The following is a 27,547-nucleotide window of genomic DNA, read 5'->3' as shown; positions in this document are numbered from 1 at the left end:
CTGCAGGTACTGCGGTCCATTGACCCTCTTCTAGCCTCACCTCTCTTGCGAGCCCCTCTGCAGCTTCTGAGCCTCTCAGCTGGCCTCACCTGCGAACCAAGACCCCTACCCCACTGCACCCCTCCCGTAGCTTCTGTGCTCAGAACTTGGAATACAGCGCACACATAAACAATGGTAAACCAATACAGCATATGTATACAACCATAATGTTAGACAGTAATGTGAGTGCCCCAAACTTAGTTAAAGAACCTGCCGCAATCACATTTGATTATTTGCCTACGATCAAACACTGGGGTCAGGGAAGCCGGGATTTAAACTCTAATCTCTTAGTTTTGCTGCAGATAGTCGCCCGTCCTTAACTTTTCAAGGGTTTCCAATACACTGCCTCATCTATCAGATGAATTCTCCAGATAGCCTCTTGGGGCTTTTGCTTTGATTGGTGTCGGACATTCTCTTATCTGACTTTGTCCTTCCTCTTCTGGTGTTTTTAGTGCTTTGAAGCACCTTATTAGCTTATGAACTATATGCAAAAGACCAGCTTGGCCTGAGGTAATGTGCAATTCTTTCCATTCCACTGTATCCTTTGTCTTGCCACCTCAGCCCGATATCCCTTTCGTGGCGTTTTATCCTCAACAGTTTTGAAGCTTTCCAAAGTGCCTGTTTCCCATAGTATCTTTTTCGACAAAGAAATGTAAGGGTGAGCGCCGAGTGACCAAAAAAGCTGTGTTGAGCATGATTGAAGAGGCAATTCAGATATGCTACTCCTCAGTGGGTAAAACATTAAACTCCCGGCCAAGAGCTCACTCAACAAGGAAATAGAGGCAACCCTGGCCTTTACGGCCAATAGACCCTATATGTTCAGTGGCTTCATGGGCTTCTCCACACACCTTTACCAACCATTATTGTGTGGATCTACAGATGGCCAAGGAAGCTCAGGTGCAACTAAAAGTACGTACACCTGTTTGCAAGGTTTTCCACCTCTTACCCTAACCATCTCAAGGAAGGGGAACCGCTAAATAATCTAATGCGCAGCTTGTGAATCCAGAAAATAATTCATGCTGCAAAACAAAATGGTTACTTACCAGTAGGAGTAGTTTTGCAGTTTGAAGAGTTTTCTGGATTGACATGCGACCCACCCACCTCCCACGCAGTTGAGGTATGCAAACATGTGGGAGAAAAATCACGTAAAAGAAAAGAAGGAACTTAAATTGGGAAAGGTGAAGGCATACCCTTATTTAGTAAGAAAAGAAAAAAGAATCCGGTGATGGCTACCACATACATGAACTTCCGGTGCGCCGTCTGATGTCACACAAGGGCTGGACCTAGCACCAAATGGTGGTCGATAGCGAACACGGAAACCAAACAAACATGCATTGGCATGGACAATAGGTCTTGCCTTCGGGACCTTAAAACTGTTTAGTCCGAGCAATTGCCTTTAACAAGACACTTTCAACTGAGTTTGTATCACAACAATAATAAAGAAACATACGTTTTTTTTTATTTTTTTTGCACAACTGACCCCTTGTCTACCTCCAGTCTGCAAGGAAACTACTAACAGGGTATTTTAGAGCTCCAAATCCAATCATGAATAAATACGTCAGAAAACAGCTTAACTGCAGAGAAAACTGTATGGGAGAGTATCCACTGACCCTACAGAGTTGGGGGGATGGCCTTTGGTTGAGCCAGGGAGTTTGCGATTTCATGCCCAGGTGGATGCTGGAGGAGCGCTGGAGGAACTACTGCTATATGTGTAGGAGCAGCGGGCAACAGTAGTGCCCCAGGACAGGGCCTCAAGCATGGCGCTGGGAGGCCGAGGGTCACATGAGAGAGACAACATGGACAACGGGAGAGGGGCGGGACCAGAGACATCACGGACAACGGGTGGGGGTGGGACCAGAAACGATATAACATTTACTTGAATGGAACTTACCATTAGTTGTATAATCATGAAACTGCTTTATCACAGTTAACCTGTGCAATTTCAACACTGCAGCACATAACTGGATTTGTATTATCAACAGCTACTTTATAATTGAACACGCAATGTATACACACACACCCACCTTATGCAATTTTTGCACATTTTTAAATTGCTACTATACAAATAATCATTCTAATGCCCACAATTCAAACATCCGCAAGGAGGTGCTGCATCAGTTATAATTTCTAAACCCGATTATCGCCCAAATGGGCGCTACATGTAAAAAACTTATTGAGAGACCCTCCCAGCAATATATAACACGCTGCGGACGAGGGACTCATTGGACTTATGTCGGTTGCTATAAAAATATATATGTATAGGATAACAGCTTGAAAGGCAAGTTATAAACTGTAATATATTTTGGTGGTAGCAGGACTGCCCCTGTTACACTGTGCCCGTCTTATGGAACTTTCCAGTTAAAGGCAGTGATTGCATTCGGTGCACAGTGCAACGAAGATAGTTTTGTCAATAACAAGCATTGATTAATAAAATGAAGAAAAAAAACCAGCAGTTTTAGAGCATTATGGGAACTGTGGTATTATGACTACAAAAAAATAATGAATAGACTTTGCAGCGAAGGGGAACATGTATTGGTGAACACGTTCAAAGGACTGAACCTGACTGAAAATTGAAATAATGGTACTTACTTTTGCTGCTTGTAAATACATGACGAGAAATCCAGAGATACAAAGAAACTGACTTCCCCTTTTGAAAACTGTTTAAGTGGACATTTGTCCGTTTACAATGTTTAGTAGTCACGTTATTTAAAAACTAACGAACCCACCAAACATACAGTGGCATATGACTAAGACTCGTAAGAGTTGAAACGCGTAATGCCTACCTGCATTTTGCCTCAAATAAAGAAACTTAAAAGCACGATTGGAGTTGGCCTGTTTTCACGCTGTGGAAGGAGTGCGTGTTTTCCTGTGGAATATATATATATATATATATATATATATCTAAAATAATCTGCCAACGTGTGAATACGAATACCTACCACCTTTCTATTGGTTCATTTTCATCCTCCGACCTCTTTGCAGGCGACAGTTATATTGAATGGTGTGGCAAGAACTCACTGAGAGCTTTATTGAAATTACTGACATGCCGGCATCATACACCGCATTACCCCGTGCTTAGAAGGGAGATAATGAAAATGCAAGTCCGCTCAAGTAGTCACACATGACATGGCCACTCGGCACTTAATCCTTCCTGTATTTCCTTCTCTCTTCGCATTGTGGCCTCATCCCTTTGGGGGAACTGGAGCCATAGTGCTGCCCGTGACAGCGAGTGCGAGAGGTATGGCTGAGGTAAACGGTGCCTGGAAGCTGCAGAAGACACGCAGATGGGGGGGAAAAGGGCGATGGCCCCTGCGCGCTGAAAGTTAAAGCAACTGTGAGCAGGCAAATGCAAGCAGCTCTTTCAAGCACTCGTGCTTGTGCTGGCATCCACCTTGCGGGAGCGAGCAGCGGTGCGCGGGCCATCTGTTCTGCTCGCTCCCGCAAGAGTGGATGCCAGCACGAGTGCTAGAAAAGAGCTGACCAATTTTGAAAGGACATCTCCTAGTGCAGCGCATGCACGCTAGAATTCAAAAGGAAACAGAAAATTCCAGACCCAACAACTAGATGGCGGAATAATACACAGCATGTAGATCCAGAAAACTCTTCAAGCTACAAAACTACTCCTACTGGTAAGTAACCATTTCGTTCCATCCCCTTTTGTGAGCGATCATTCCCACCTGGTGATACCTCAGTTGCATTCCTAATTCCCTTTTAGCACTGTTTACTCCGTATACACTGCAAGCAGTTTCTAGCTTTTTGAGTAGATGTAACCAGTAGTTCTTCCAAACATTTATCACTCGCTGAGCCAGGTTGAAATGCAAATGGCATATACAGGTACTCTCACCGGTATATCCTCTAGATATCAAGTTGCAAACTGTGTCCACCATTGATGGTAGGCAGATAAGCGACTGTGGGTGGAGCAATAAGCAATTAACACGTCCGCCTGCATCTCCTCCCTCTGATTTGAAACCTAAAAGTAAGGCTGAATATGAGGCACTGTACATATCTTTGCACGCTACCAAATAGTACAAGAAGCCGAATATGAGGGAAGAGGAAGTGAACGGCCTGGAAGCCGTGCCAATTATTTTGTCTATTTAAACTTCCTAGTCCTCCAGTTCAAGTTAGAGGAGATAGTAGGCTGGAGATTTGGAGTTTGCACTTCTATTAGACAACACTGGTTCTTCGTCCCCCTTGCGGCTTCGTTTCCAGTTCCCAGTTAGCCAACTGTGAGAAAGTGCCATCTTTCTTGCATGGTATGCCCACACTTTTTGCTGAATTGCTGGTGTGCTTTGACTGATTGTGCCCTGGGCTCTTGCCAATCAGGTGCCCAGGGCCTGTGTTCCTGCCCTAAAAACTGTATTGAAGCCGAAACCCAATTGGAATCTCTGGCCACATTTCAGCCCCTGGTAAATGGTACCCTAGGTACCCAGGGCCTTCTGACCAGAGAAGACCCCTAAGTGCTGCAGCATTTAGTGTACCACCCTGGAGGCCCTGCACCCTGACACCCACTTCCTACCTTTTCAGACGGAGTGTCCTGGTGCAGACCTAAACAAAAAGTCGACCTGACACACCTCTCTGGGTGCCATGCCCACAACGCCATTGCCCTGGCATCCATCAGTCACCCCTCTAGCTGGGTGCCCTATGCCAGTGGTGTGGGCACAGGCGCATGAGCCCTGTGCCCCCACAGTACCCAGGGCCATTCCTGGACAGTGCAGTGATGCCATTAACAGTATATGGTGCTGGGAGATTGTCATTACGAACTCCACAGCACCATAATGGCTACACTGACGACTGACAAGTTTGATATCAAACTTCTCAGCACATTAAACCCACACTGATGCCAGTGTGGGATTTCATAAAAAATGCACTACAGAGGGCATCTTAGAGATGCCCCCTGAAACCTAACCTACAATCCACGTCTGGTCTGAGAGGCTGCCTAGGCTGCCACACAGCAGACATGTTGCTGGTCCCCTGGGTGGAGAGCGCCCGCTCTCCTGGGCCTGCAACAATGCACATCCCGGGTGAGGTGCAAGGGGGAAGCTTCAAAGGCATACCGCCTTTGTGAGCTTCTCCAGACCACTTGCTGTACTCAGCAACTGGCCCCCACCCGTTCTGACCCCCACTCTGGCGGGAAGACTGGCGGGAAAACCTACGCTAGGAAAGGGGGTGTTCCAGACTGTGCAAACTCCACCCCTCAAGTGGGAGAGGCGAGGTGAAGCACAACTCCGGGCTCCGGCCATCTTGAAGATGGGGAACCCTGCCCAATTAGAGATAGGCTTCTGCCCCCCTCCCACAGGAGAGGAGCAGGATAGGGGGTGTACTCACCCCAGGACAGGGACCTATTGGTCCCTGCCCTTCCCCTACCTGTAACGCCCCTAAATTTAGTATTTGGGGGCTCCCTGAACCTTCCTTCCACAGATCCCGATTTCGAAACAAGAAAGCAGACCAAGAGGATGACGACCTGCAGTGCAGCTGCTAACAAGAGGACGACACCAACTGACTTGGCCCCAGCCCTATAGGCCTGTTGATCCTTGAACCTGCTCCTGCTAAATCCCGGAGTCTCCTGCGGACAGCAATCTCGAGAACCCGGAGGACCTGCCTGCCTTGACCCTCTTAGAGACTGGGACTCCCACGAGTAGTGGCTCTGCTCAAACAGCAATACCCCTGGTGCCAGCCAGGAACTGCAAATCCAGCCCATTCTGCACCCGCCCTGCCCGACCTGTGCCCAAGTGGACAAAGACCCTGAGGACGTCCCCCCGGCGATTCTGATCTGGAATCCATTACCCAAGGACCCTCCTTGACGACCCATACGACGCCTGCAGACTCAGAACCAGCCCAGCTCCCACAGCCGCGTGGTCTGCTAGCCAGCAGCCACCAACCGATGGCCCCCTGCCTCTCATTGGATAACATTGGGCCTAACTACCTCTTCACCCGGCTGCCGCTGAGGGTGTACCAACTGTACCTACCTGACCCTAGGAGACCCCTGAGTCTATGCCCAGGACCTTAACTCTGCCAGACGAGTACTTACCTAAAAACGATAATTCACTTTTCTCCATAGGCTAAATTGACTGGTTTCACTCAGAAATTCTTTTACGTGTGGAGTTTTGGAACTTTAAAATATTCACCTAAAATCAGCCAAACAACAAATTCCGATTTACTCACCTGTGATCAGGAGAGACCTCAGTGCTGCACCTTCTAGCCCAGCACAAACCCTGAAAAGTAATTTTAACCGTACTTACCAGTAATCTGAATTTTATTCCAAAGCAAACTACAAATATTCTTTAAAAATCGTACCAACTACCAAAACCTAATTACTTACCTGTTTAAGATGAAGGACCCAGTGCTGAACCTAGGAGTCCAGTACTGGATTACAAATGTAACGAGAACCTACTTTACCTGCAACTTGAATTTCCTTCCATAGGATAACATTGGTAATTTCAGCTGAAAAAGTTTCCAACTGTCAACTTTTAAAATACAATAACATTCCTTAAAAATAACTATTGTAACCAAAACGCTTGTGCTTAACTGTTTACGGCTCATGTCCTGGGACTGAATCTAGGATCCAGTCCAGTGGTTAGAAAAGTAGTCTACACAGTAACTAATTGCATTCAACTAGAAATTCCCATTGAGCTCAATGTTGCCTAGTGTTTGAAATTGTGGTGCCTATTGCAACAAACTGTAACTATTGCATTCACAAAGTCTATTGCCTATTTGAAAAGTACTTAACTAAAGTAACTCATTCTGAGAAAGTATATTTTGCTACCTTGTTGGTTCTAAAATAAAACAACTATAACTTTTGATACAAAACAATTGGCCTAGAGTTCAGTTCTTGAGTGTGTGAGACTATTTGCTGACTGAGTGTGTACAACAAATGCTTTACACTGTCCTCTGATACTGCCTTACTGCTCGACCCAGCTACCACTTTAGAGTGTAAGGTTATATCTAACTTTAGCCTCTGCCATACCTCTGGTGACTGTGGATTCTGTGCACACTGTACCTTACTTTGTTCCAGTATATACAGAGCCACTTTCTGGTAGTTCCTTTCAGTCTTAAAAGTGTATTTTGTTTAATAGATGAAAGTATCATTAAGCTTAGAGAGACCACGCAAATTTTTCATTCAGACTGAATGATTTACTCCAGATCTTTTTCAGCATTCTATCACTAGCAATTTTAGATGTGTATGAGAGAATCACAATTGGATTCCCTTTCTCCCACTTGGATTCTATGGTGATAGTTGCAAGGAAAAGCAGCAGGGTAATGACAATTTCTCCAAGCCATTCCATTGAAATCAACCAGGCCACAAAATTCCTGAATTTGTTTGATCCCTGAATGAGGGGGAATGGTGGTTGTATGTAGTCAGGTACTGTGTGTAGAAAAGTTGCTCTCATTGACCCACACTTTGGCTGCATATTTACATCATTTAGGTCTGTTGAGGCAGTAAATGGGGTAATCAAGGGGTTTTCCTACCACAAATACGTTTTTATAAAGCATGAAAAGCAAAACCCGTCCAATGAATCCATTCTGAAACTAGAAATACTTTTGAAATCGTACATTTCTGTGTGATGGCACCGATGGGTAAATCAGAAAAAGAAATAAGAACCTTTAAGTTAATAAGTTTTTAGGTAATTACATAGTACCAGCATAAAAGCCCAAGTCATTTTCTAAGAATGCTGTTTGATTGTTTCTGTTAATTATAGCAAATTTTTATGCTTACATTGATCTTTTGCCTTGTAATTTAGAGTTGCCCACTTTCTTGAAAACACCCATGGATTTGACTATACGAACTGGTGCCATGGCTCGCCTTGAGTGTGCTGCCGAAGGGCACCCTCCACCCCAAATTGCATGGCAAAAAGATGGTGGCACTGATTTTCCTGCAGCTAGAGAAAGGCGTATGCATGTCATGCCAGAAGACGAGGTCTTATTCATTGCAGATGTTAAAATTGAAGATATGGGACTCTACAGCTGCATGGCACAAAACATTGCAGGGAGCATCTCTGTGAATGTCACCTTAACTGTGTTAGGTAAGTGACAATGTTTTGTTAAAGTCGCATCTATTTTTGTTTATTTAACTATTCAATCTACTTTCTATTTTCTGTAGTTTGTGCAGCCTGTCTCCTTGTCTCTGTGCAAATGGAATGTTTTTATTTCTATACTTGCCACCTAAGTTATCATTGTATCTCTTTCTCAACTCTTCCGAGTCTGAGGTAGCATCAACAACTGAGAATAAGGTAGAATGCACCAGTGTAGATTTCTTGTTGTACATAACATTTCTATATATCTACATATTCTGCAGAGAAAAAGCATATCAACAGCCAGAGCTCATTCATTATTTCGTAATGCAGACTGCCTTTTGCAATTTTCCAAAAATAATGGGATACTTATCCACACATACATAACACAATGGACAGAATGTTTATGGGATGTTATTCTGCTTTGTAGCCCTTGAGGTCAATTGCCACTTAGTGGTACAAGCCCATAAGTACCCTATCTTTGCTACTAAAAGCACATGCCGCATAAATAGTAGGAGAATGGTAGGTAAACATTTTCTCCATTATGGGATCTTAGTTGATCTTCATGAGTTGTTGTACAGGACCTTGGTACACTTTTTCAAAAGCAAGACCTTTTTTTAATTAAAGATAACATAATCTGCCTGATCTAAATCTTACGAATCTGAGAGCTTTGCTTTTAACAAGTAAATGCGTTTCTGGTTGAAAACAGTCCAAAGATTTTAAGAAACAGTGCTCCCTGTGATATTATATGGTGTCATGCGGCTCCGCACTGGATCTATACCAACCCGAAGTGACCGAGCAGAACTGCTTAAAAGCGCCACCACTCCACTCTTACATCAGTTCCTTTCATTGTGTGCCTTCCGTTGAAGATCCTGAATTTTTCAGGTCTTACAATGACTTCCAGCTTTTTCACAATATGCTATTGAACAATGTCCGCACCAAAAACAACAGGATTCAAGCTGTGCAGCGGCTGCAGGAAACATATACAGACACGCTCCACATGAGAGGTGTCTTTGGTGTTTGGTCTCGGGACATGACTCCAAGTGGTGTGTGGTAAGTGTGCCCTCAGGCACCATAAGGCAATTTAACATTGGGTGAGATGGTGAATCTGTAAGTTGCAGAACACAAGAAGTTGTTGTCTTTTAGGGCTCGCTCCCACTCCGTTATGGGCCTCACCTCTGTCCCAGTCACAGGGTCATTCCGGCTGCTATTCTAGTTCCTGCTCAGTCTTCTGGTAAGTCCAGGTTGCATTCCAAACATAATCTTTTAAAAGAGAAGTGGGGCATGACCCCATCCCACCATTCCAACTCCAAGGTGACGCAGCGACTGCTTCAAGATGTAAGATACATTCTGTTGTGTTTACTGAGCCAATTCCTGAGCTGTCCCCAATATGCCCAGAGTTTCCCAGGCTGTTGTCTACCCAGCAGCAGATCAAGGTCTTTAAAGAAGCCATTTTTACTTCACTCCCGGCTCTATTTGGCTCTCTTTCGGGCCCAGCAGAACTGCTGGGGCCTCCAGTTGGGTTAGCACATATGGGTCCCTCCCTGGCACAGTCTGTTCCGTTGGGTCCCACTGCCTGATCCCAACCAACTCTGTTACAGACTTCCACCCTTGCATCACAATCCATGCTGAGTCCTGAGCCCCCCACACTTCAGTGCTGACACCCTAGTCTGACCTCGAACTGAGATCGGGTTGAGCCAGAGCAATGTGTAGGTACAAAGTTACGAAAGTGCAAATGGTCATCATTCAGCCTAACTCCAACTTACCTGTGCCTCTACCATGTTGCATCTATCATTATAAGCTTTGTAGAGCAGGGTGCACCCCATGTTGATGGTGAGGGGGATGGCTTGCTCTCCCACCCCCATTATATTGATGATGTCTTATACTGTGTTGTACAAAAAGCCAGTGTGCGGGACAATGGTTCAGAGACTGGTCTTGACTTGCCCAGTGGGCCTCCAATAGAGGAGAACGCCTCATCGTCCATGCTGGTTTGGAGGGCAGCCGAAGTGCTAGAGTTAAAGCTGCGCACCATTGAGACTAAAACAAATGTTATACAGAAATCCTACAGCGTGGGGCAGGAACATATGAGCACTTGCTTCTTTAAAGTGATCCTTTTACAGCAGCTGATCCAATGGCTACTTGATGAAAACCATATACTTGCCCACCTGTGAACAGTTAACATAGACTGGCACCTGGTGACCCAGATGGTCTCACAAAGGATCAATCGCCCCAGAGCTATATTGTATAGGCCTTAGCCAGTAAAGTAAGTTCTAATTCATTCCTCTCTACGTCTCTGGATAGAGAATCCAAAAGGATTGACCCCTTTCTGCCAGTCTGGCATTGTTGTCTGTGCGCACAGTCTGGGACATGGCCAATGTAGGAGGCTGGTTCTCCCAAAATGAGGTGCAAAGAGTTCAGGGGTACCCTTAGAGTCTACAGGGGCTTGGTCGAGCAATCCCAAGGTGCTTTTCTAGGAGACTGTGTTGCCGAGCATCCTTATGCTTATGAGAGAGGTGTGTTGGACATCTACAAATAGACACAATAGTCAATAAATGATGTACACAACTCAAGAAGGCGATCCACACCAATTTATGAAAATCACTCATATCTTTATATATATTTAAGCACCAGAACAAATTAGATCAGGTGAGTACGTTTTCTTTTGTATCGAAAAATCGACAATTTTTAAAGGCTGCAATGTTATCCTATGGGAGGTAGGACAAGTACTGCATTCAGGTACAGTACAGTGACCTACCGGACCAATCTCCAGAATTTAAGGTGAGTGACAGCACCAGTACCAAGGCAGCACCAGCAGAACACTACCAGCGGCCCTATGGCAGCCGAGTTCAGGGTCGCAAAACAGCTTTGGCTGCCTAGTGCAAGTCTATTGAGATCGGTCATCGCGTAACGAGGCTGCAGGCTTTCGCTGAGGGTGAGGGGGCAGTCGGACTGAACCACCAGGGGTGCTCAGGCCTCATGATGCTTGGGGGACGTAGGCCATCTTTGGTCCTCATATCCACAGTCGGGAGTGGCTGGTGCAGAGGTGTCTTTAGGCATCGGGTTTTCCTACCAGGTGCACTCACGGTAAAGGGGACCCATGTGCGGAGGCTGCAGGCGACGTAAAGGGAGTCCACGAGAGGTGACACCACGATTGACTCTGTCTCCAGAGGGCTGAGGCACCATGCTGGCACCATTGGCCCACCTCAACTTGGTCCTGGAGCGACGGGTGCAGTGGTATCCTTAGGCATCAAGTTTTTGCGGTCTTCTCGGGTTTCTTAGGTTGTCTCCAGGATGCAGGGAAGGGGGTCTGCTGCTTCACATTGAGTTCTTGGTTACCGGGTGAAGTGCTGGCAGGTTTCCCTGGCTTTGAGGACTCTGCAACTGGAGGAAAAGTCGTCTTTGGACGCAATTGTCAAAATCAGCATGCAGGCCGACAGGGCTGGCACCAAGTCAGTTGTTAGGTTTTCTGTTCTTGCTCTTTGCGACTCTTCACGTTCGTCGTCTTCTTTCAGGTCAGCAGGATCTGCTTTGCTGGTGCCAGGGTCTCCCCTAAATACTGTATTTAGGGGCTTTAGGGTAGTAGCTAATGGACTACTGACTCTGGGGTGTCACTATGCCCCCTATATGACCACTTCCTGCAGGACATGTGCATAACCCTGTCCCAGAATTCCTAAGTTTGCCAACACAAAGATTGCTAACTCTGGAAAATCGTGTCTGCCTCCGATCAGCCACCTCAGGGCGGTTAGCCTGGGGGAGAGCATGCCTACGTGACTAGCTAATTTTTCTGCCTGTTAAGATGCCAAAGGACTCTAGACAAAGGGAGGCTGCTTCCTTTCCTGTGAGGTAAGCCAGACTCTCATTTCAAAGGTGATAACTTCTTTGAAGCTCCCCTCTCTTGGAATGCTAATTAGCAGGTCATTCTGCAGGAGGGGGCTTTGTTTCTGAACTCCTAAGAGCAAAGGTTCTCTCCCTTGGGGGTCAGACACCCTTCTCTGCTGGCAGGCTGCCAGAATCCATTTAACCAACACACCAGGGGCTGGTAGGTTTTCAGGGAGCACCTCTAAGGTCCCCTCTGGGGCATTTAATAATAAATCCACCACTGGAATCTAAGTGGGTTTATTAATATTAGATATTTGATACCAAACATTCCTATTTTCAGTGAAGCCTTCATGTAGTTAGGAAACTCATTTTCACCAGTGTCCAGCATATTTTAAAATGGCTTCCCTGTTCACTTGCACTGGTAGTAATAGTACTGACCAGCACAGAGGCATATCTGCTCAGGCAGATATGTCCTCACACGTAATATAATGCACCCTGCTTAACCCCTTCCACGCTCATGACGAGCTGGGCTCGTCATGAGGTAGCCTCCTCGCACGCTCATGACGAGCCCAGCTCGTCACGTAACATGCGAATCCGCAAAAGTCAGCGCAGAGCGGTAAATCTGCTCAGCGTTGATGCGGTTAAAGGCTATTAGGCCTGCTGTAGGGGTGACTTAGAAATATTACATGCAGTGGTAGGGTACATGGCACAGAGGGATGAGGATTGGTCACTAGCACGCCTTAGGATCAAAATTATTCAATGTGGGGCAAACACATAATGGAAGAAATTATTTCAAATTCAAATTCAATAAGCTTTATTCGATTTTCTCAAGTATTAAAAATCATAAAAGCATTTCCTATTTCACATTACAAAATACACATAATAATTTAAAAAAAAGTATTAAATTGTTGAGAAGGTGAACAATCGATTAGGCCTCGATACATAAAAAATTCCGTTGTTTTAACACGCTTTTTAAAAACATTGCCATGATCTTAATACATAAAGGATTTCCTAATTGTTGGAGATTCAGGTAAGCTACCCTACATTGCCGCCATGCCCCGCTTTTCAAGTAATGTTTCAACCATCTAGCACGCTCTTTCTTATACAATTTACATAGTAAGACGAGATGGAAGGTAGACTGGGCAGATACATTATCGCATGGGCAGGGTGCCAAAGATCTATTCCAATCATTTTTTTGCGGGTAGGAGACCAGGTGGTGGAAGATGTTAAACCTGAATCTACACAAAACAAAGCGTTCAAACCCCAAAGTCGTGATGGTCAAGTATGGTTGTATATTATACGAAGTCAGTAGCAATTGGTGACCAGCCACAGTTTTTTTACTGACTTTGATCGCAAACCTCAAGTTATTAAAGTGCTCCATGCATAGATTTCTTAAAGATTTCTTGGGAATTTTCCCGATTAACTCAGGTTTGTAGTACCATTCAGGCCTTTCAATGTCCACAAAGACTTTCCTCACATACTCAAGCCATTTGATACTTTTTGCATTGTCCAGGGACATAACATCATTAATTACTGCTCGATTCAGTGCTAATTCTGGTGTCACCCAGATTCTCCTCCAGAGTAGAATTGGCTGCATTTTAATCAAGTCTGTCAGGTGCTCCATTCCTAGTTCAGTGTGGGAGTTATAAACAGGGGAGCTTTTTGGAAGGGACAGAAGATATCGAAAGAAATCATTTTCGATGGTTTGGAGAGCTGTTACGTCCTGATATCCCCATACTCCCGCTCCATACAGGGCAATGCTTCTACATTTGGCCACATAAATCCTAAGCATTATATCTGGTTGTTTTTCCCTAGTTTACTTGCGAAATGCTTTACAGCTACAACCGAGCGTTTAAATGCTAGGGATCTATTTTTCACCTCAGTGGCCCATGCCCCCGTTGCCTCAATTGTGACACCTAAGTATGGGAACGTTTTTGTAGCTTGTAAGTGAGAATCTCCCACACTAAGTTGCTTACATCTAGCCCCTCCCTTGCCGGATCCCATCACAAATGATTTTTTAGCATTAAGAATAAGTCCCCTCTCCCCCATATAGTCAACATATTTTTTTAGAGCTTTTTGAGCACCGACTTTGGTTCTTGCCATCAGGACAGCATCGTCCACATACAGAAGGGAGCAAATCTGATTATTCCCCACCTTGGGGGAATCGATGCCGCTGGCTCCCAATTCCCTCTCTAGACTGTTGGTATACAATGAGAACAGGAAAGGGGCCAGCACACATCCTTGCCTCACTCCCCTCTGTATGCGGAAAGACCTGGTGCATTCCCCGCTCAGCCCGTACCTTACTTTAGCCGTAGCCTTCATATATAGTTGTCTCAGGAAGAGCACAATTGATGGGTCTACCTTCATCTCCTCCAAGGTTTCCCACAATTTGTTGTGTATCACGCAGTCAAACGCCGACGAGAGGTCGACGAAGACTGCGTAAAAACAACCCTTTTTAGCTCTGATGTATTTCCCCTGGAGGAGGACGAAGTTCAAAACTTGCTCCACCGTGCCCATCCTTGGACGGAAACCATATTGGACTGGCGTAAGGATATTCTTTTCCTCTGCCCAGACCTGTAGTTTACTCAGCACCACTCTGCCTGCAATTTTCGCTAGTGAATCTAAAAGCGATATTGGTCTATAGTTAGAGGGGCTATCCCTATCACCCTTTTTATGTATGGGGATAATTAACGACTCTGCCCATGTTTTGACAAAGCCTTTCTCACAGCAGGCCTCTATTACCCGTAGGCATACGGGTGCCCACAGCTCTATGTTTAATTTATAAAGATCGCTTGGGATCCCATCTGGGCCCGGTGCTTTATTATTCTGTGTGGATTTTATGGCCATCACAACCTCCTCTAAGTTTAACTCTAGTGGTATGGGGCTAAAGTTACTTTGTGCTCGGCGCTCCTCCGAGGCATTACAATATACTTTTGAGAAGAACTCAACCCATGAGTTCTCGTCAATAGCAATTTCTATTTTGGCGGTCGCTTTATTATTAACAAATGGTGAATTTACTACTTGCCAGAATAATTTAGAATCACCCTTCTCAGCGGCATTCATTAGATCCAGCCATGCTTTTTCCTTTACAGCCTTTTTTCTTTGGGCCCTTGCTACGTTATATGCCTTCCTAAGTGTTGTGATCATGGCATGGTCTTTTACTTCTTCCTTTAAGGCGCTTTTCAGGGCTTTATGTGTCTTTCTGCATTGGTTGTCAAACCATCCCTTGTTGGCTATGTTCTTCCTAGAGCACGTCCTAGTCAGCACTCCCTGTATAGTCTTGGTAATATTACTAAATGCCTCCAGGATCTCACTTTTCCCAGGATTGTCCTGTAAGCATATGAGTAGGAAAGGGAATGCCTTTTTCACGATTTTTTGTGAAGTTTTAACGGGATCTAACATTCCCCACTTTAAGGCTATACCGTTTTGACGTGCAACCGCTAAGTTCTGCGTCCAGGCCAAGGTCTTAATTAGCGAAGGGGTGTTTATTCCCATTACACTAAGAAGAATTTTTATTGGCAAATGGTCACTCAGGCCAGAAGCAAGGGTCTCAAAGTTCATCACCCGGCTACCATATCTATTGGGCAGGATAATGAAATCTATGATTGAATGTAGCCCCCTTGCCAAAAAAGTGGGGGTAAAATTTACCTTAGGGTGGCATAACCTATTTGCAAACCCTAAGTCAAACTTGGCCATGATGTTGTTTAAAATTTCCCCTTTCATATGGTGTTGGAAGTGGCTGCAGTCCCCTTGCTCATCCCTACCATATTCTTGATACCCACATATTTCCATTGTACATGGATTTACATTAAAGTCCCCTACCCAAACCCAAATTAAGTCTTTCCCTTGCATGGGTTTTACCCCCCTCATTTCTTTTGTCATTTTCGCTAATTCGTCCCTGAAGACCGTGCTCTCAATGTTATTGTAAAAGTTTACCACTATTAGCACGTCTCTACAATTTATGTGGATGGTAACCACTTGGAAGTGGGCTGAGATTGATCTACCCGAACTAATGGAAGTATTTAGGCGATTAGAAACATAGACGCATAACCCCCCTTTATGCCTTCCATGACTGGAGGGTACTGCAGGGACATGAAATGTCTTGAAGCCATCAATGTGCACTTCATTTAGGGCCCAGGTCTCCTGGACACAAAGTATGTCTATATCTTTTACAAACTCTCCCCATTGTGTTTCTGACACCTTACTGGCAATCCCACATACGTTCCAAGTTACTAGACTTATTTGAGGTGTTTTTATAATTGTTATTTATCTTAGGAGTATTTCTGTCTTTGATTATATTTGCTGATGCTTTCTCCCTTACCTTACTCCTTAGTACCTCATCTGTTATATTTGTGTTCTCCTCATCCCTGGCCTGATTTTTGGTTTCGCTGTTTTGAGTCTTCCCTATTTCATTAACTATGTTTGTTTTTAACCTCCTACCTGATAACAGTCCGCTTATAAAGCTCTTGAGCCCAGCTTCCTTTATACTCCCTGACTTTATGCTTTTGTTCTTTATGGGGTCATCATGTCAGTCATTTTGATCTAGGCCTGAAAATGGGTCGAGGAGGTAGTGTAGTGGAACATTCCAGTAATGATTCGGGTTGATAGGATAGTGATTAGGATCAAAACGTGGTTTGTATCTGTTAGAATATTGACGAATGGGGGGAAATGGGGGGACGGGGGAGTCATTGAAGTTTTGTCTTACTGGAGCATAATATGGGTTATATCTGCCAAAAGCGTAGGGGTTAGAATGCCCCTCTTTTAGTGATTGTACGTGGGGCTTCATCATTGTTTGTGGATAAAAATAGGTCAAGTTGCGCGCGGACACAGTCCCTTCTTTTCTTCCTGAGTACCAGTCTAAGATATGAGTAACAACTCGGTGATCCCTAAAGTTTATAATGATTACGTCACCTTCTATGTCTTTTGGTCTCACGCCCACCCAGTCACATCTTCTCACAGACACAATGTCCCCATTTAAATGTGGTGGCAATGGTCTGTTCGTCCTTAGCCAGTGTATGACCCTGTTTTTTAGACTTGTATCTGACTCTATTCGATCTGTCTGTACCCTAGGGACCCCAGTCAGGATAATAACGTAATTTGTTGACTCTGGGGGAAGGTCGACATTACCCTTGTATTTTAATTTAACCCGGTTATCTAGTGTCACGTTCCTTCTACTTGTCTCTATGGATGTGGGTACCTTTGTTGGCCTGGTCTTGGATTTTCCCTCATGTGTTACTAGGCTGGGGGTTATGTTGGTATTCACGGGAGTTTTTTCTAGGGGAGTCTTACTTTGGGTCACTACTGGTTGGGCCTCTATTCGAACAGTTTCTTTAGCAATATTTTGTCCTGTGGCCTCATTTAATGTCTTTTCCGCTAAAATGCGGTCCATGGTCTCTCCCAGCTTTTTAACTCTTTCTAGTATAGGAAGCATGTAGGATCTTAGGAGGCGTTCAATGTCCTCAATTATCCCTCTATTCGATTGGTCTTCTAATGATTTATTTAATTCCAGTTGTGGTTTGTTTGATGTCTCTTTATCACTAGATTTGTTGGCTTTAGCCGAGGGGTACTTTACTGGGATTGGAGTCTTTATGTTGAAAGATTTTTTCCTCCCCATTGTGTTCCCCCTTTTTTTCCTTGGGGGCGAGCGGCATACTTCGAGGGTTCTCTTTTTTTGTGTTTTCCCTTCGAGTAATTTGACTGCTTGAAGTGGATGAGCCTTGCCTTGAGAGCCCTCCTCCACCGTCCAAATATGTACGGGGGAAGAGTGGGAGGGGGCACATTGCAGAACATGATCGACGATGATAGGGGAATTTAGATCAATCAAGGCGTCAGTGCCCAGTGATGGCTGTATCGTATTACTTAAATTGAAAATCTCCTTTTCATTTGTTTGTAGAGGGACCTCTTTAAAAATCCGAGGGATATCGTTAATATTAAATAGGTCCGTGTCAGACTCTCCTTCAGGTGCAACATTATTATTTGGTGGTGGACTCTTTGCCTCCATTCTTGCGGGCACCAATGGTTTATGTTTAAAAGTTCTATAGAGAGGCGGCGTTCTGCTCTCCTTTCTGCCATCTCTATTTCTTTGTCAATATCCCTTTTGGTCCTTGCGAAATATTTATCCAGGGGCCCAGTATACTTATAGTGACAGACGTGGGGAGCGACAAGTTCAGGGTGTCTGTAGCCATATTTTTAGCAAGTTAGCCTGGAGCTCACAATTGCGGGCACAGTAACCAAGACTTATTTCCTTACCCCAGTTCCGCAGTTGGATGGTGGGCCCAGCCCGGCCATATCCGGCCCTAGACGGCCCGCCCTTTGCCCTGGCTTAGCCCCGGGCGCTCCCGCGCGCTACCGCGCAGCGGGATCCGCTGACTCCTATGTAGAGCTAGGAGTGGGGGCGTTACCGGCAGGGAGAGCAGCCACAGGTGTGACAGGCAGGGACTCTTGGGATATTGAGTCCCTGCAGTACTGCTCGCAGCCCTGCCGGTGCCTCAGGACGGTTAAAATCACTCGGTCCTCTAGCCCCAGAAGTCCGGAGTCCAGAAGGGCGCAGCGGGACCCGCGGAGCGGGTCCGGCAAGGCGTGGGTTTGTGCAAAGCAGGCAAAGGTATAAATATTAAAACCAGCTCCCAGCGGCAGCAACAGTCAGAAATAGATCCCGCAGCAGACTTCCTCCAGCGCTGTTAAGAAGGGGCGGGGGCGTTACCGGCAGGGAGAGCAGCCACAGGTGTGACAGGCAGGGACTCTTGGGATATTGAGTCCCTGCAGTACTGCTCGCAGCCCTGCCGGTGCCTCAGGACGGTTAAAATCACTCGGTCCTCTAGCCCCAGAAGTCCGGAGTCCAGAAGGGCGCAGCGGGACCCGCGGAGCGGGTCCGGCAAGGCGTGGGTTTGTGCAAAGCAGGCAAAGGTATAAATATTAAAACCAGCTCCCAGCGGCAGCAACAGTCAGAAATAGATCTGCATAATGCATAATGCATGTTGCACGGTGTCAAAGGGCTGCCAGTCCCTAGGATCATAATATGCTAATGGGTCACTTCCAGACAAAGTATCTTGAGTAAAACTGGGCGCACTGCTATGCACAATTTTTTCTCACTATACTGGATTATAGAGGGCTGATTGTTGGCTTTATGCAATATGTCTAACAAACACAAATTAATCATTACACAATACTAAAATGGGTGAAAAAACGTTACTGAAGTTCAGAGAGGAAATGGCGGAAAAGTAAAGAACGTGGAGGATATAGACGTACCTGGATGTATGTGGATAGCAGTGTGCCCGGTTTTACTCCAGATACTTTGTCTGGAGTGACCCATTAACAGAGGGATGAGTGCCATGTCGTGTTTTACTTGTGTCTGCAACACAACACGCAGCCTGCAGTGGCAGTCTTGCATGTGTTTGGTGAGGGGGTCTTGCAGGGTATCCCAATTGGTGTATGCCACGTTGAATTGCTCGCAGTTGGAGCTGCTGCGCACTATTGAGGGACCGTTCAAACATTGTCTAGCCCTTTGCTGGAGAGCAATTGGATGTCTTCTTTGATTGAGGTGGAGCATTTAGTGATCTTTGATTTACTTGTTTTGCACAACAGCGCTTGGACTTTATGCCAGTGGAGCCAGTTAGTTTCCTTGCTGTGGACTCATCGCGAATAGATTACTATATTGGATCTTTCTACTGGACGCTCTAGCATTGAATGTTTGTGCTGATGACCACCCAAATTTGATGTGCTTGAAACTCTGTTGACGCCTACATGTGATTGAACAGGACGCATTATCTGCTTTTCTTGTTTTTTGTTTTGTCTAAACAGTGTGTATGTAACTTTTTCCTCAGCCACAATTTATGTTTACACAGTTTCTTTGTTTTGTAACTTTTTGAGCGCTATTATCTTGTTTGTTGATTTTTTTTTTTCTTGCATTTTGTATTTTTGGGAATCTGTGTAGGGGTATCGCTTGTAAAAAGCTGCAAATCTCACACTGAGCATTAGCTCATGGCTCGGATGATTGCATGTTGTTGTCATCTTGGAAGAAGTCTTTGTAGTCACGAGATGGGTGACTCCTCCCTTGGACGATAGTGCGCATGGGCATCGACTCCATCCTTAGATTGTTTTTTTCCGCCACGGGGGTCGGATGTAACTTTACCGCTCCGGTTCGAAATCTACTTTTCCAGTAGTAAGATGCGTAAAAACTTTACCAAACAACTTTCGATATCAATAACTATCGACCTCATCAGATCGATTCTGGCCGTCGACGCGGGTCGGTGGGCCTATCCACGCTGTGAGGCCTACAACTCATGGAAAAGACGCCGTTCAAGAGATGCCCCGAGTGTGGAGCAAAATTTCCACACAGCGATCATCACGAGGTGTGTAACCTGTGCTTATCGCCAGAACACGACAAGTCGAATTGCACAGCTTGTGCATCCTTTTAATCCAAAAAGAACATTCGAGATCGGAGGGCTCATCGACACGATATGCAGAGATCGGCTCCGGAACCGGTGGATATCTTCTACGAACGTCCATGTGTCCCAGAGGGAGATTCCGATGATCTCCAAATCGTGTCTGAGGCAGACAACTCCGATGACGCCATACCTCCGGGTCAACGCGTGAGTACTACTGCCCCTACCCCAGCCCAAATACCTAAATCGAAGGCAAAGGTCAAAACTCTGCCTTCGGGGCCCAGTAGCGACAAAACACTGCTTCGAAAGCCCCGCCATCGAGCTCGGCTCCGAAGAAAATATTAAAGCCTTCCGGTAGCTCCATTTCAAGCAAACCGCACGTGCCGATACCACCAGCTCCCTCGGCACCAAAAGAAGTCCTGGTTCCGAAACACACTCCGAAACAGTCAACTCCTAAAGACAAGACGACTCCGAAAATAATGAAGCCTGTTTTCGACGCTTCCAAGCCGACCAAAACAGCTTCCAGACCGAAATCTTCGGTGCCGAAACACACAAAGCCTGCTTCCGATGCTTCCAAGTCCACGAAACAGGCCTCTACTCCAAAGACAATATCTTCGGTGCCGAAAACTATGCCAAAGGACTCTATACCAGCTCCTAAGGCTAAAGACAAGCTACAACCATGCCAGGAACCGAAAAAATCGACACCGCACTATCGTCCAAGGGAGGAGTCACCCATTTCGTGACTACAAAGACGACAACAACATGACTACAAAGACGACATCAACATCCAATCATCCGAGCCGCGATCTAATGCTCAGTGTGAGACTCTGCAGCTCTACATGCCAAGAACATATGCATACTGGTAAGTAGCATTTACCTTTCATTACTTTGCTTATTTACTTTGTGATCAATATTTTGTATTTTTACATTAAATCCACTACTTGAACCCCTGGTAGGATTCCAGTTGCTGCCCTGAGAGACCCTTCCCTAATACCTCATGCCCTAGGTACCAGGGGTACCATTTACTAGGGATTTACAGAAAGTTCCAATGGTATTGCCAATTTGGGAACAATTTTACAGTTTAAGGATAGAGATCTGGTACTGGGTTCCTGCTAACCAGGTCCTTGGTTCCTGCTAACCAGGTCCTCAGTGCCAGGTCTCTTTCCTTAAACTGAGAAACTGTATCAGATGGCAGGTAAAAAGTGGGGGTGACCATGTGAAAGAGGGGCACTTTCCTACAAGATGGTGTGAGGCGTCTGCAGTTCTCATGTGATGAACGTTTGGGATCGCAATGAGGAAGAGGGTCTTCAAGGTAAAAAGTCAGTGAGCAGCAGTCGATAGGCTTGATTCAATGTACATATGAGGAACATCAAGAGAAAGTGAAGGTCTCACTGTGGCATCATAAATGGGTTAGAAGGGAACGTGTGGCAAACCTTTAAGCATTTGTATCATAGGTGATTTGAACAAGGACAGTTGGTGTAGGCAGCTGGCTCTATATGCTTTAACAAAGTGAGGAATAGTGTGCAGAGTCAAGTGGATATAGCAGAGGCTAAAGTAGATGATAGTTTACTCCCTTTTGTGGTAGTGTGGTTGAGCAGACCGGCTTATCAGAGGGTAGTGTTAAGCATTTGTTGTACACACTAAGGCAAGACAATTTGTCTCACACTCAAAGACTGACTCCAGACCAATAATTTGTATAATACGTTGTTAATTTGTTATTGTTTTTATCTAGAACTAAGTTTTACTTTGTAGCAGTTAAGTAATACTTTCAATACTATATTTTGCATGATACACTGTGTGCTGGCTTTGTAGAAGCTTAGGTTACTTTGCAGTCTAAGAAATAAGGTGTAAGCACTTTAGAATACTTGTAATTACTTTTGATTACTTTTTAGTTACTTTCCTAGTTTGACGTTAAAACACATTTCTAACAGTTTAAGAATTCTAGTACAGCAGTAAGCAGGTTAACTCTTGTGAAGACAGTAAGTTACTTTTGTTGCAGTACAGGACAGTTGGACAGAATTTGTTTCTGAGAAAACCCACCATATAATCCTATGGAGAAAAACAAAGTGTTAGGTTTGAAGTTAAGCATACGGTTTTGGTAACTGAGTTTTGGGGGTAGAACCAAGGCTCCCCAAGATTTAGTTTAGCACTCTGGGTAGACCATCAGAATCACTAAGGCAGCTGGGTGCAGAGTGCAGTGTGCCAATGGGCTTAAGAGGCACCTAGGTTGGGAGCTGCTCACTGGCAGGCCACTCAGTCTTCGGAGGGAGGTAAGCTCTTGGGTTAAGGTAAGGACAAAGGGGGTCCCAAGTCAGCAACAAGACCACACCATCAGCGGCGCAGCTGGGTGAAGGGAGCTTAGAAGGTGTCAGGAGGCCAGTGTTTTCCAATGGAGGTTGCCGATCAAGGAAAAGGACTGCAGGCTAGGCACACCTGGGCTGGTCTACGTTTTTCTGCCTGTCTTCCCACCGGAAAGGGGTACAGGTAGGGGGGTCTGCTCCTGATAGCAAGATAGTCTGGGTAGTCAGTCACTTTGAAGAGGCGGCAAGGACTTTGAAGCTCCCCTGCCACAGATGGCTCTTCCTGACCTGGGGAAGGTGTGGACACCTCTGCCCAGGAAAGTATTTGTTTCTGGGCCCAGGGAGCGGAGGCTCCCACTCCAAGCATCCAGAAACTTGTCTTGTGGTGGCAGGCTAGTAATCATCAGTCATTAACCCACCAGAAGCTGGTTTGGTTAAGGGTCCCCTCTAGAAGGGACCCCTAAGGGCAGGGAATAATAAATCTGACACTGGGATCAGTGCAGGTTTATTATTCTAAGATGTTTGAAACCAAACATCCAGGATTCAGTAACGCCATTATGGTGCTAGGAAACTCGTAAAGACCAGTCAGATTTTTCTTTTCTGCGTGCAACGCGGATCCTGATTGTGTCCTGTCCTGTTCTGTTTTCAGGCCTTCTTTTCATGCTTTGCGTTGAGGAACAGTGTGTGAATGCCTTTGGGCTTCAAGACGTGTACCTCTTGTGCACGTCAGATGTCGGCGACGGACCCTCACCCTATCTGTATTTAGTGTTTGTGCTAGCACCATGACTCGTGGGACTGCGACGCTTGTCAGCACCTCAAACCGAAGTCCTGGCAGGAGCGCCAGATGAAATTGGTGTTGGGCCACTTGTCCAGGTCGGTGTCGTCCCAGCGTCCGTCCCTTACCTCCGAATCCAGGAGCCGCCGTTTCCGACTGTGGCATCGCCCTTTGCCACGGCCCCAAGGGCTTCGCTTGCCAGGTGGTAGGTGCTGCAGCTCCCCTCGGGACGTGCGCCCTCGCCTTTCGCCACTCTACCCGCCGTTTCCAGGCATCGGGGCGACTAGGGCCCAAATGACAGCCAACGCTGCGGCTCTGCAGGCTTCTATGGCCCCTTATCCAATCCACCTCCTGAGATGTCCGCGGATTGCTTGCCTCGCTCGGGGCCTTCCGTGGGGTTGCCAACCGCTTCGACGCCGACGGGTCCGGCTTCAGGTTGTAGGAGGGTGGTGTCGTCGAGGTGCGGTCCTGCGGGGCTCCCCCCCCCCCTTCCGACCCACGGCGTCCCTGCCTCGCCACAAATCCCTACAGGGCTCCCTGTGGCGTCGCAGGAGATCGCTGGGACTCGGGGCTTGTCCCAGAGTCCCCCTCGGTCCTCTGAGTGGGCGGCTGCCTCGCCAACGCCTTTTTGGCACCGAAGACTTTCCTCCCCAGCCCTGGCAGTCCCTCTGGTGGAGGCCGGGGCCTGGGGTTCTTTCCCGAGTCCCTCTCGGTCCTCTGCGCGGGTGGCTGCCTCGTGTGAGGTCGAGCCGGCGCCTTTTCAACGCTGGTTCCGACTCCTCCCTATTCTCCCAGGGAGTACGTGGTGGTGGAGTTCGACTCTGCGCCGCCAATGTCCACTCCGGCACCGATTGATGTCGAGCCGCGCCTGCGTCGGGTCCTAGACTCATCTCCAGAGGTTCCTTCCTCTCCGGAGGTTTGTCATCTCCTGGTCTCTTCTTCTCTGGAGACGGGATGCCGCATTGTTGCTTTTTCACCGGCGTCTTCCAGGGAGGGCTCCTCACTGTCCACGAAGCTTCAATCTTCGGACCCTCTCTTCCGCAGCTCGCGGTTGGCTTGCAGCTGGCAGCTTCTTACTCCAGCTGGACTTGGATGGACGGCTTAGTTTTCAGCCGTCGCCCACGGAAGAATTGCTTTCTCCCCGGCGGCACTAGTGTTGCCTTTGTTAAAGTTATTTCCACTGCCGCTGGCATTTTGAGAATGGGTGACCCCACCACCCCATTCCCTACAGATCATCTGTTGGAAGTTCTCCACCAGGGCTCTGGTGGACGGGAGCTGTTCCTTCCATTCGAAGCTTTGCTTCACAACTCTTTTCTGGGGGCTTGGGGGCGCTCTGCCACGGGTGATCTGGTGCCTCACCCGCTCCTACATCGCCACTGTCCTGCTCCGCACGACCCAGTCTGCCTTTCCTTCCACCCTTCTACTCAGGGCCCTCTTCTGCGGGCTGCTTTTTCGTCCTTGCCTGTGGTATTGGTTCCTCCGTCACGGGAGGCCCGGTAGTTGGATTCATGGGGGCGTAACGTCTTCGCTTCCTCCAGTGCTGCTTTGCGAGCGCACAACACACCTTGTGTGTTGGCCAGGGGGTACCTCCAGCCTGTGGGATTATGTGGAGTGCCTTCTGTCTCACGTCTCCCACCACGGTGCCGGCGCTTATCTACAGCACCATGTGTTGGATAGTCGGGAGTTGGCCGCGTTTATTCTCAGTGCGGCATTGTTTGTTGCTGATGCTCTTGGCCATGCTTTGGCCAGTTCTGTGGCTCTCCGTCGCCATGCTTGGTTGCGGGATGCTGTTTATCCTGAGAATAATAGGATGTGTCTGGTTGACCTGACCTTTGATGGGGTTCTTTTGTTTAACACTCTTGCGGACTCTGCCATTCAGCGTCTCCTTGCGGGGCTTCGTCGTCCCCACCCCAAACCCCCCTATAAGCTGGCTTGTTGATCCTCCGGGGCTTGATGGGAGGCATTCTCCCTGGAATCTGGTGTTTTGAGTGGCCCGTTTGTATGTTTTGTGTGGTTTGACGTTCCTTCGGGGTCCCTAGGTTGGCCCCTCTCTTCTGTTGGCTGCTGGTTCAGCCCCTTTGGTTATTGTGGATTTTTTGGCTGATTGATAAGCCATCTGTGGTTCTACCGCAGGTCTTTGTGGTGGTGTTCTCTGATGCAGGATTTTTCCCCAAGAGTGGTTCCCATATGTTCGAGGCATATGAGCTGCAGATTACACACTGTGCATAGATCACCACCTAGTGTTGGGTCCGGATGGTTGCACTTGTTTTTGTCCTGAAAAGTTCTTTGGAAGTCACAAGATAGGTGACTCCTCCTTTGGACCACATTGCGCATGGGCATCGGCTCCATCCTCAGATTGTTTTGTTCCGCCATTGGGCCCGGATGTGTTTCCTGCGTTCCGGTTTGGAACAGTCTTCGTTCGGCGCGCAATCCCTCACCAGTTTCCGATGGTATTGTCTCGAACGCGTTTCCCATCTCCTCCCGTTCTCAATAATTTAAAAGTCTTCGATTCCGGTCATCGACGAAGGCCTTCGGCCTACCAAGGCCTTACTTTGTGGTTCATGGAAAGGATGCAATTCAAGAAGTGTCCTTGATGTGGGTCGAAGTTTCCCCACACCGATCTCCATGAGGTGTGCAACCTTTGCCTCTCACCGGAGCACGAGGCCAGAGACTGTTCAGCTTGTGCCTCCTTCCGCTCCAAGAAGACAATCCGGGATCGACGAGCTCGAAGAACCATGGCTCGCTCGTCAGCTTCGATCCCCGACGACATCTTTGAAGAGGCCTTCGACGTGCCAGAACAGCAGCGGGCCGAAGAAAGCACCAGCTACTCCGATGCTGACGACTCAAGACGTCGAGGACATCACTCCAGCTCAGCAGGTCGTAAGTACACACGTCGGCCCCGACCCTTCCTCAACACCCTCCAAAAAGGCTTCTGTCACACCCTCACCTTCGGGCCCAGATGCACACCGAGAGACTGCTTCCCACGCCCTGCCTTCGAGCTTGGCAAAGAAGGCCTACTAAGCCTTCAGGCGGCTTGGGCTCGAGTCAGCCTACTCCCGGTGCCGATACTTTACCGTCTCCGAAAAAGAAGCCATCTTCCTCATCCACGCCGACTGCTTCTTCGACACCCAAGCACTCGGCGCCGAAGACTGGCACCGGCTCTTCGACGCCAAAACCGCACTGAGCGATCACAAAACTGCCTAAAGGCCCAGACTCCCATGCTTCGGAGCTGAAAAAGCCCCCCGGAACCGAAAAAACGCGTTCCGGCCAAGGACACTGCAAAAGGTCACGGTTCTATGGCAAAAGACCCTAGAACAGCTACCGAGTCGGTGACGAAAAAGCCTCCGGAACCGAGAACTTCGACACCGAAGGATTTGCCACAGAAGAGCTTTTTACACCAGATCCTACTCAAAAGACTCTCGTAAAGGATCCTAAAACTGGACAACTGCTTATTAGTTCCAAGAAGAGACCACTAGGGGCGCCTGCACCTCCTCCTCCTCCTCCTCCTAAGAAGAGAGACATTGCAACCTCTCCATTAAGGGTCCCTTCTCCACCTCCTCTCCCTACTCCTCTTCCTCCCCCTCCCCCTACTCCTCTTCCTCCCCCTCCCCCTACTACTCCTCCTCCTCCTCCCCCTCCCCCTACTCCTCCTCCTCCCCTACTCCTCATCCTCCACCTCCTCAACCACATCATTCTCCTACACCATCCCCTATTCCAGATGATGATGTAGATACAGACTCTGATGATACAGGTGGGGGTGTAGATGACCCAACAGGGACCAATAGTCCCCCCTCAGTCACCTAACCCATGGGATGATTATAACACCCCTGATGTCCCTTACGTTCCTCAGGATGATGTATATCCCTCCAGGCCTTCCTCCCCAGAGGGCACTATAGGCTTTAACCTACTTGTCCATAGGGCAGCCCAATACCATGGGGTTGAACTACACACAGGCACTGTGGAGGAAGATTTCTTATTGGACACTTTCAACACCACACAGAGGTCCATTTCCATTCTGCCAATGCTTAAGGTGGTCATTAAGCATGCACCAGAGGTATTTAAAGATCCTGTCAGGGTTCGAGTCCTCAACCTCTGCACTGAGAAAAAATACAAAGCTGCCCCTACAGATTCAGCCTATATTAGAGGCCCTGCACCGCTAGACTCCCTTGTAGTCTCTAATGCACGAAAACGTGCCAATTCACAAACATCAGGTGAGGCCTC

The 27,547-nt window shown here is 47.1% G+C and overlaps 1 protein-coding gene across 1 annotated transcript in view; it reads left to right on the top strand.

The window, feature by feature from the left end:
• The window catches only part of LRIG2 (leucine rich repeats and immunoglobulin like domains 2), a 412,722-nt gene that overhangs the window by 271,240 nt on the left and 113,935 nt on the right, over positions 1-27,547 (top strand). The window contains exon 14 of the mRNA XM_078644436.1: positions 7,779-8,060. Coding sequence (XP_078500562.1) covers positions 7,779-8,060 — 282 coding nt within the window. The remainder of the gene's footprint in view (positions 1-7,778; positions 8,061-27,547) is intronic.

This window comes from Lissotriton helveticus, chromosome 5_1 (assembly GCF_964261635.1).
Source record: "Lissotriton helveticus chromosome 5_1, aLisHel1.1, whole genome shotgun sequence".
NCBI classification, from domain to species: Eukaryota; Metazoa; Chordata; class Amphibia; order Caudata; family Salamandridae; genus Lissotriton; species Lissotriton helveticus.
Note: the sequence above shows the minus strand (reverse complement) of the source record. Positions and strands in the feature narration are given on the sequence as shown.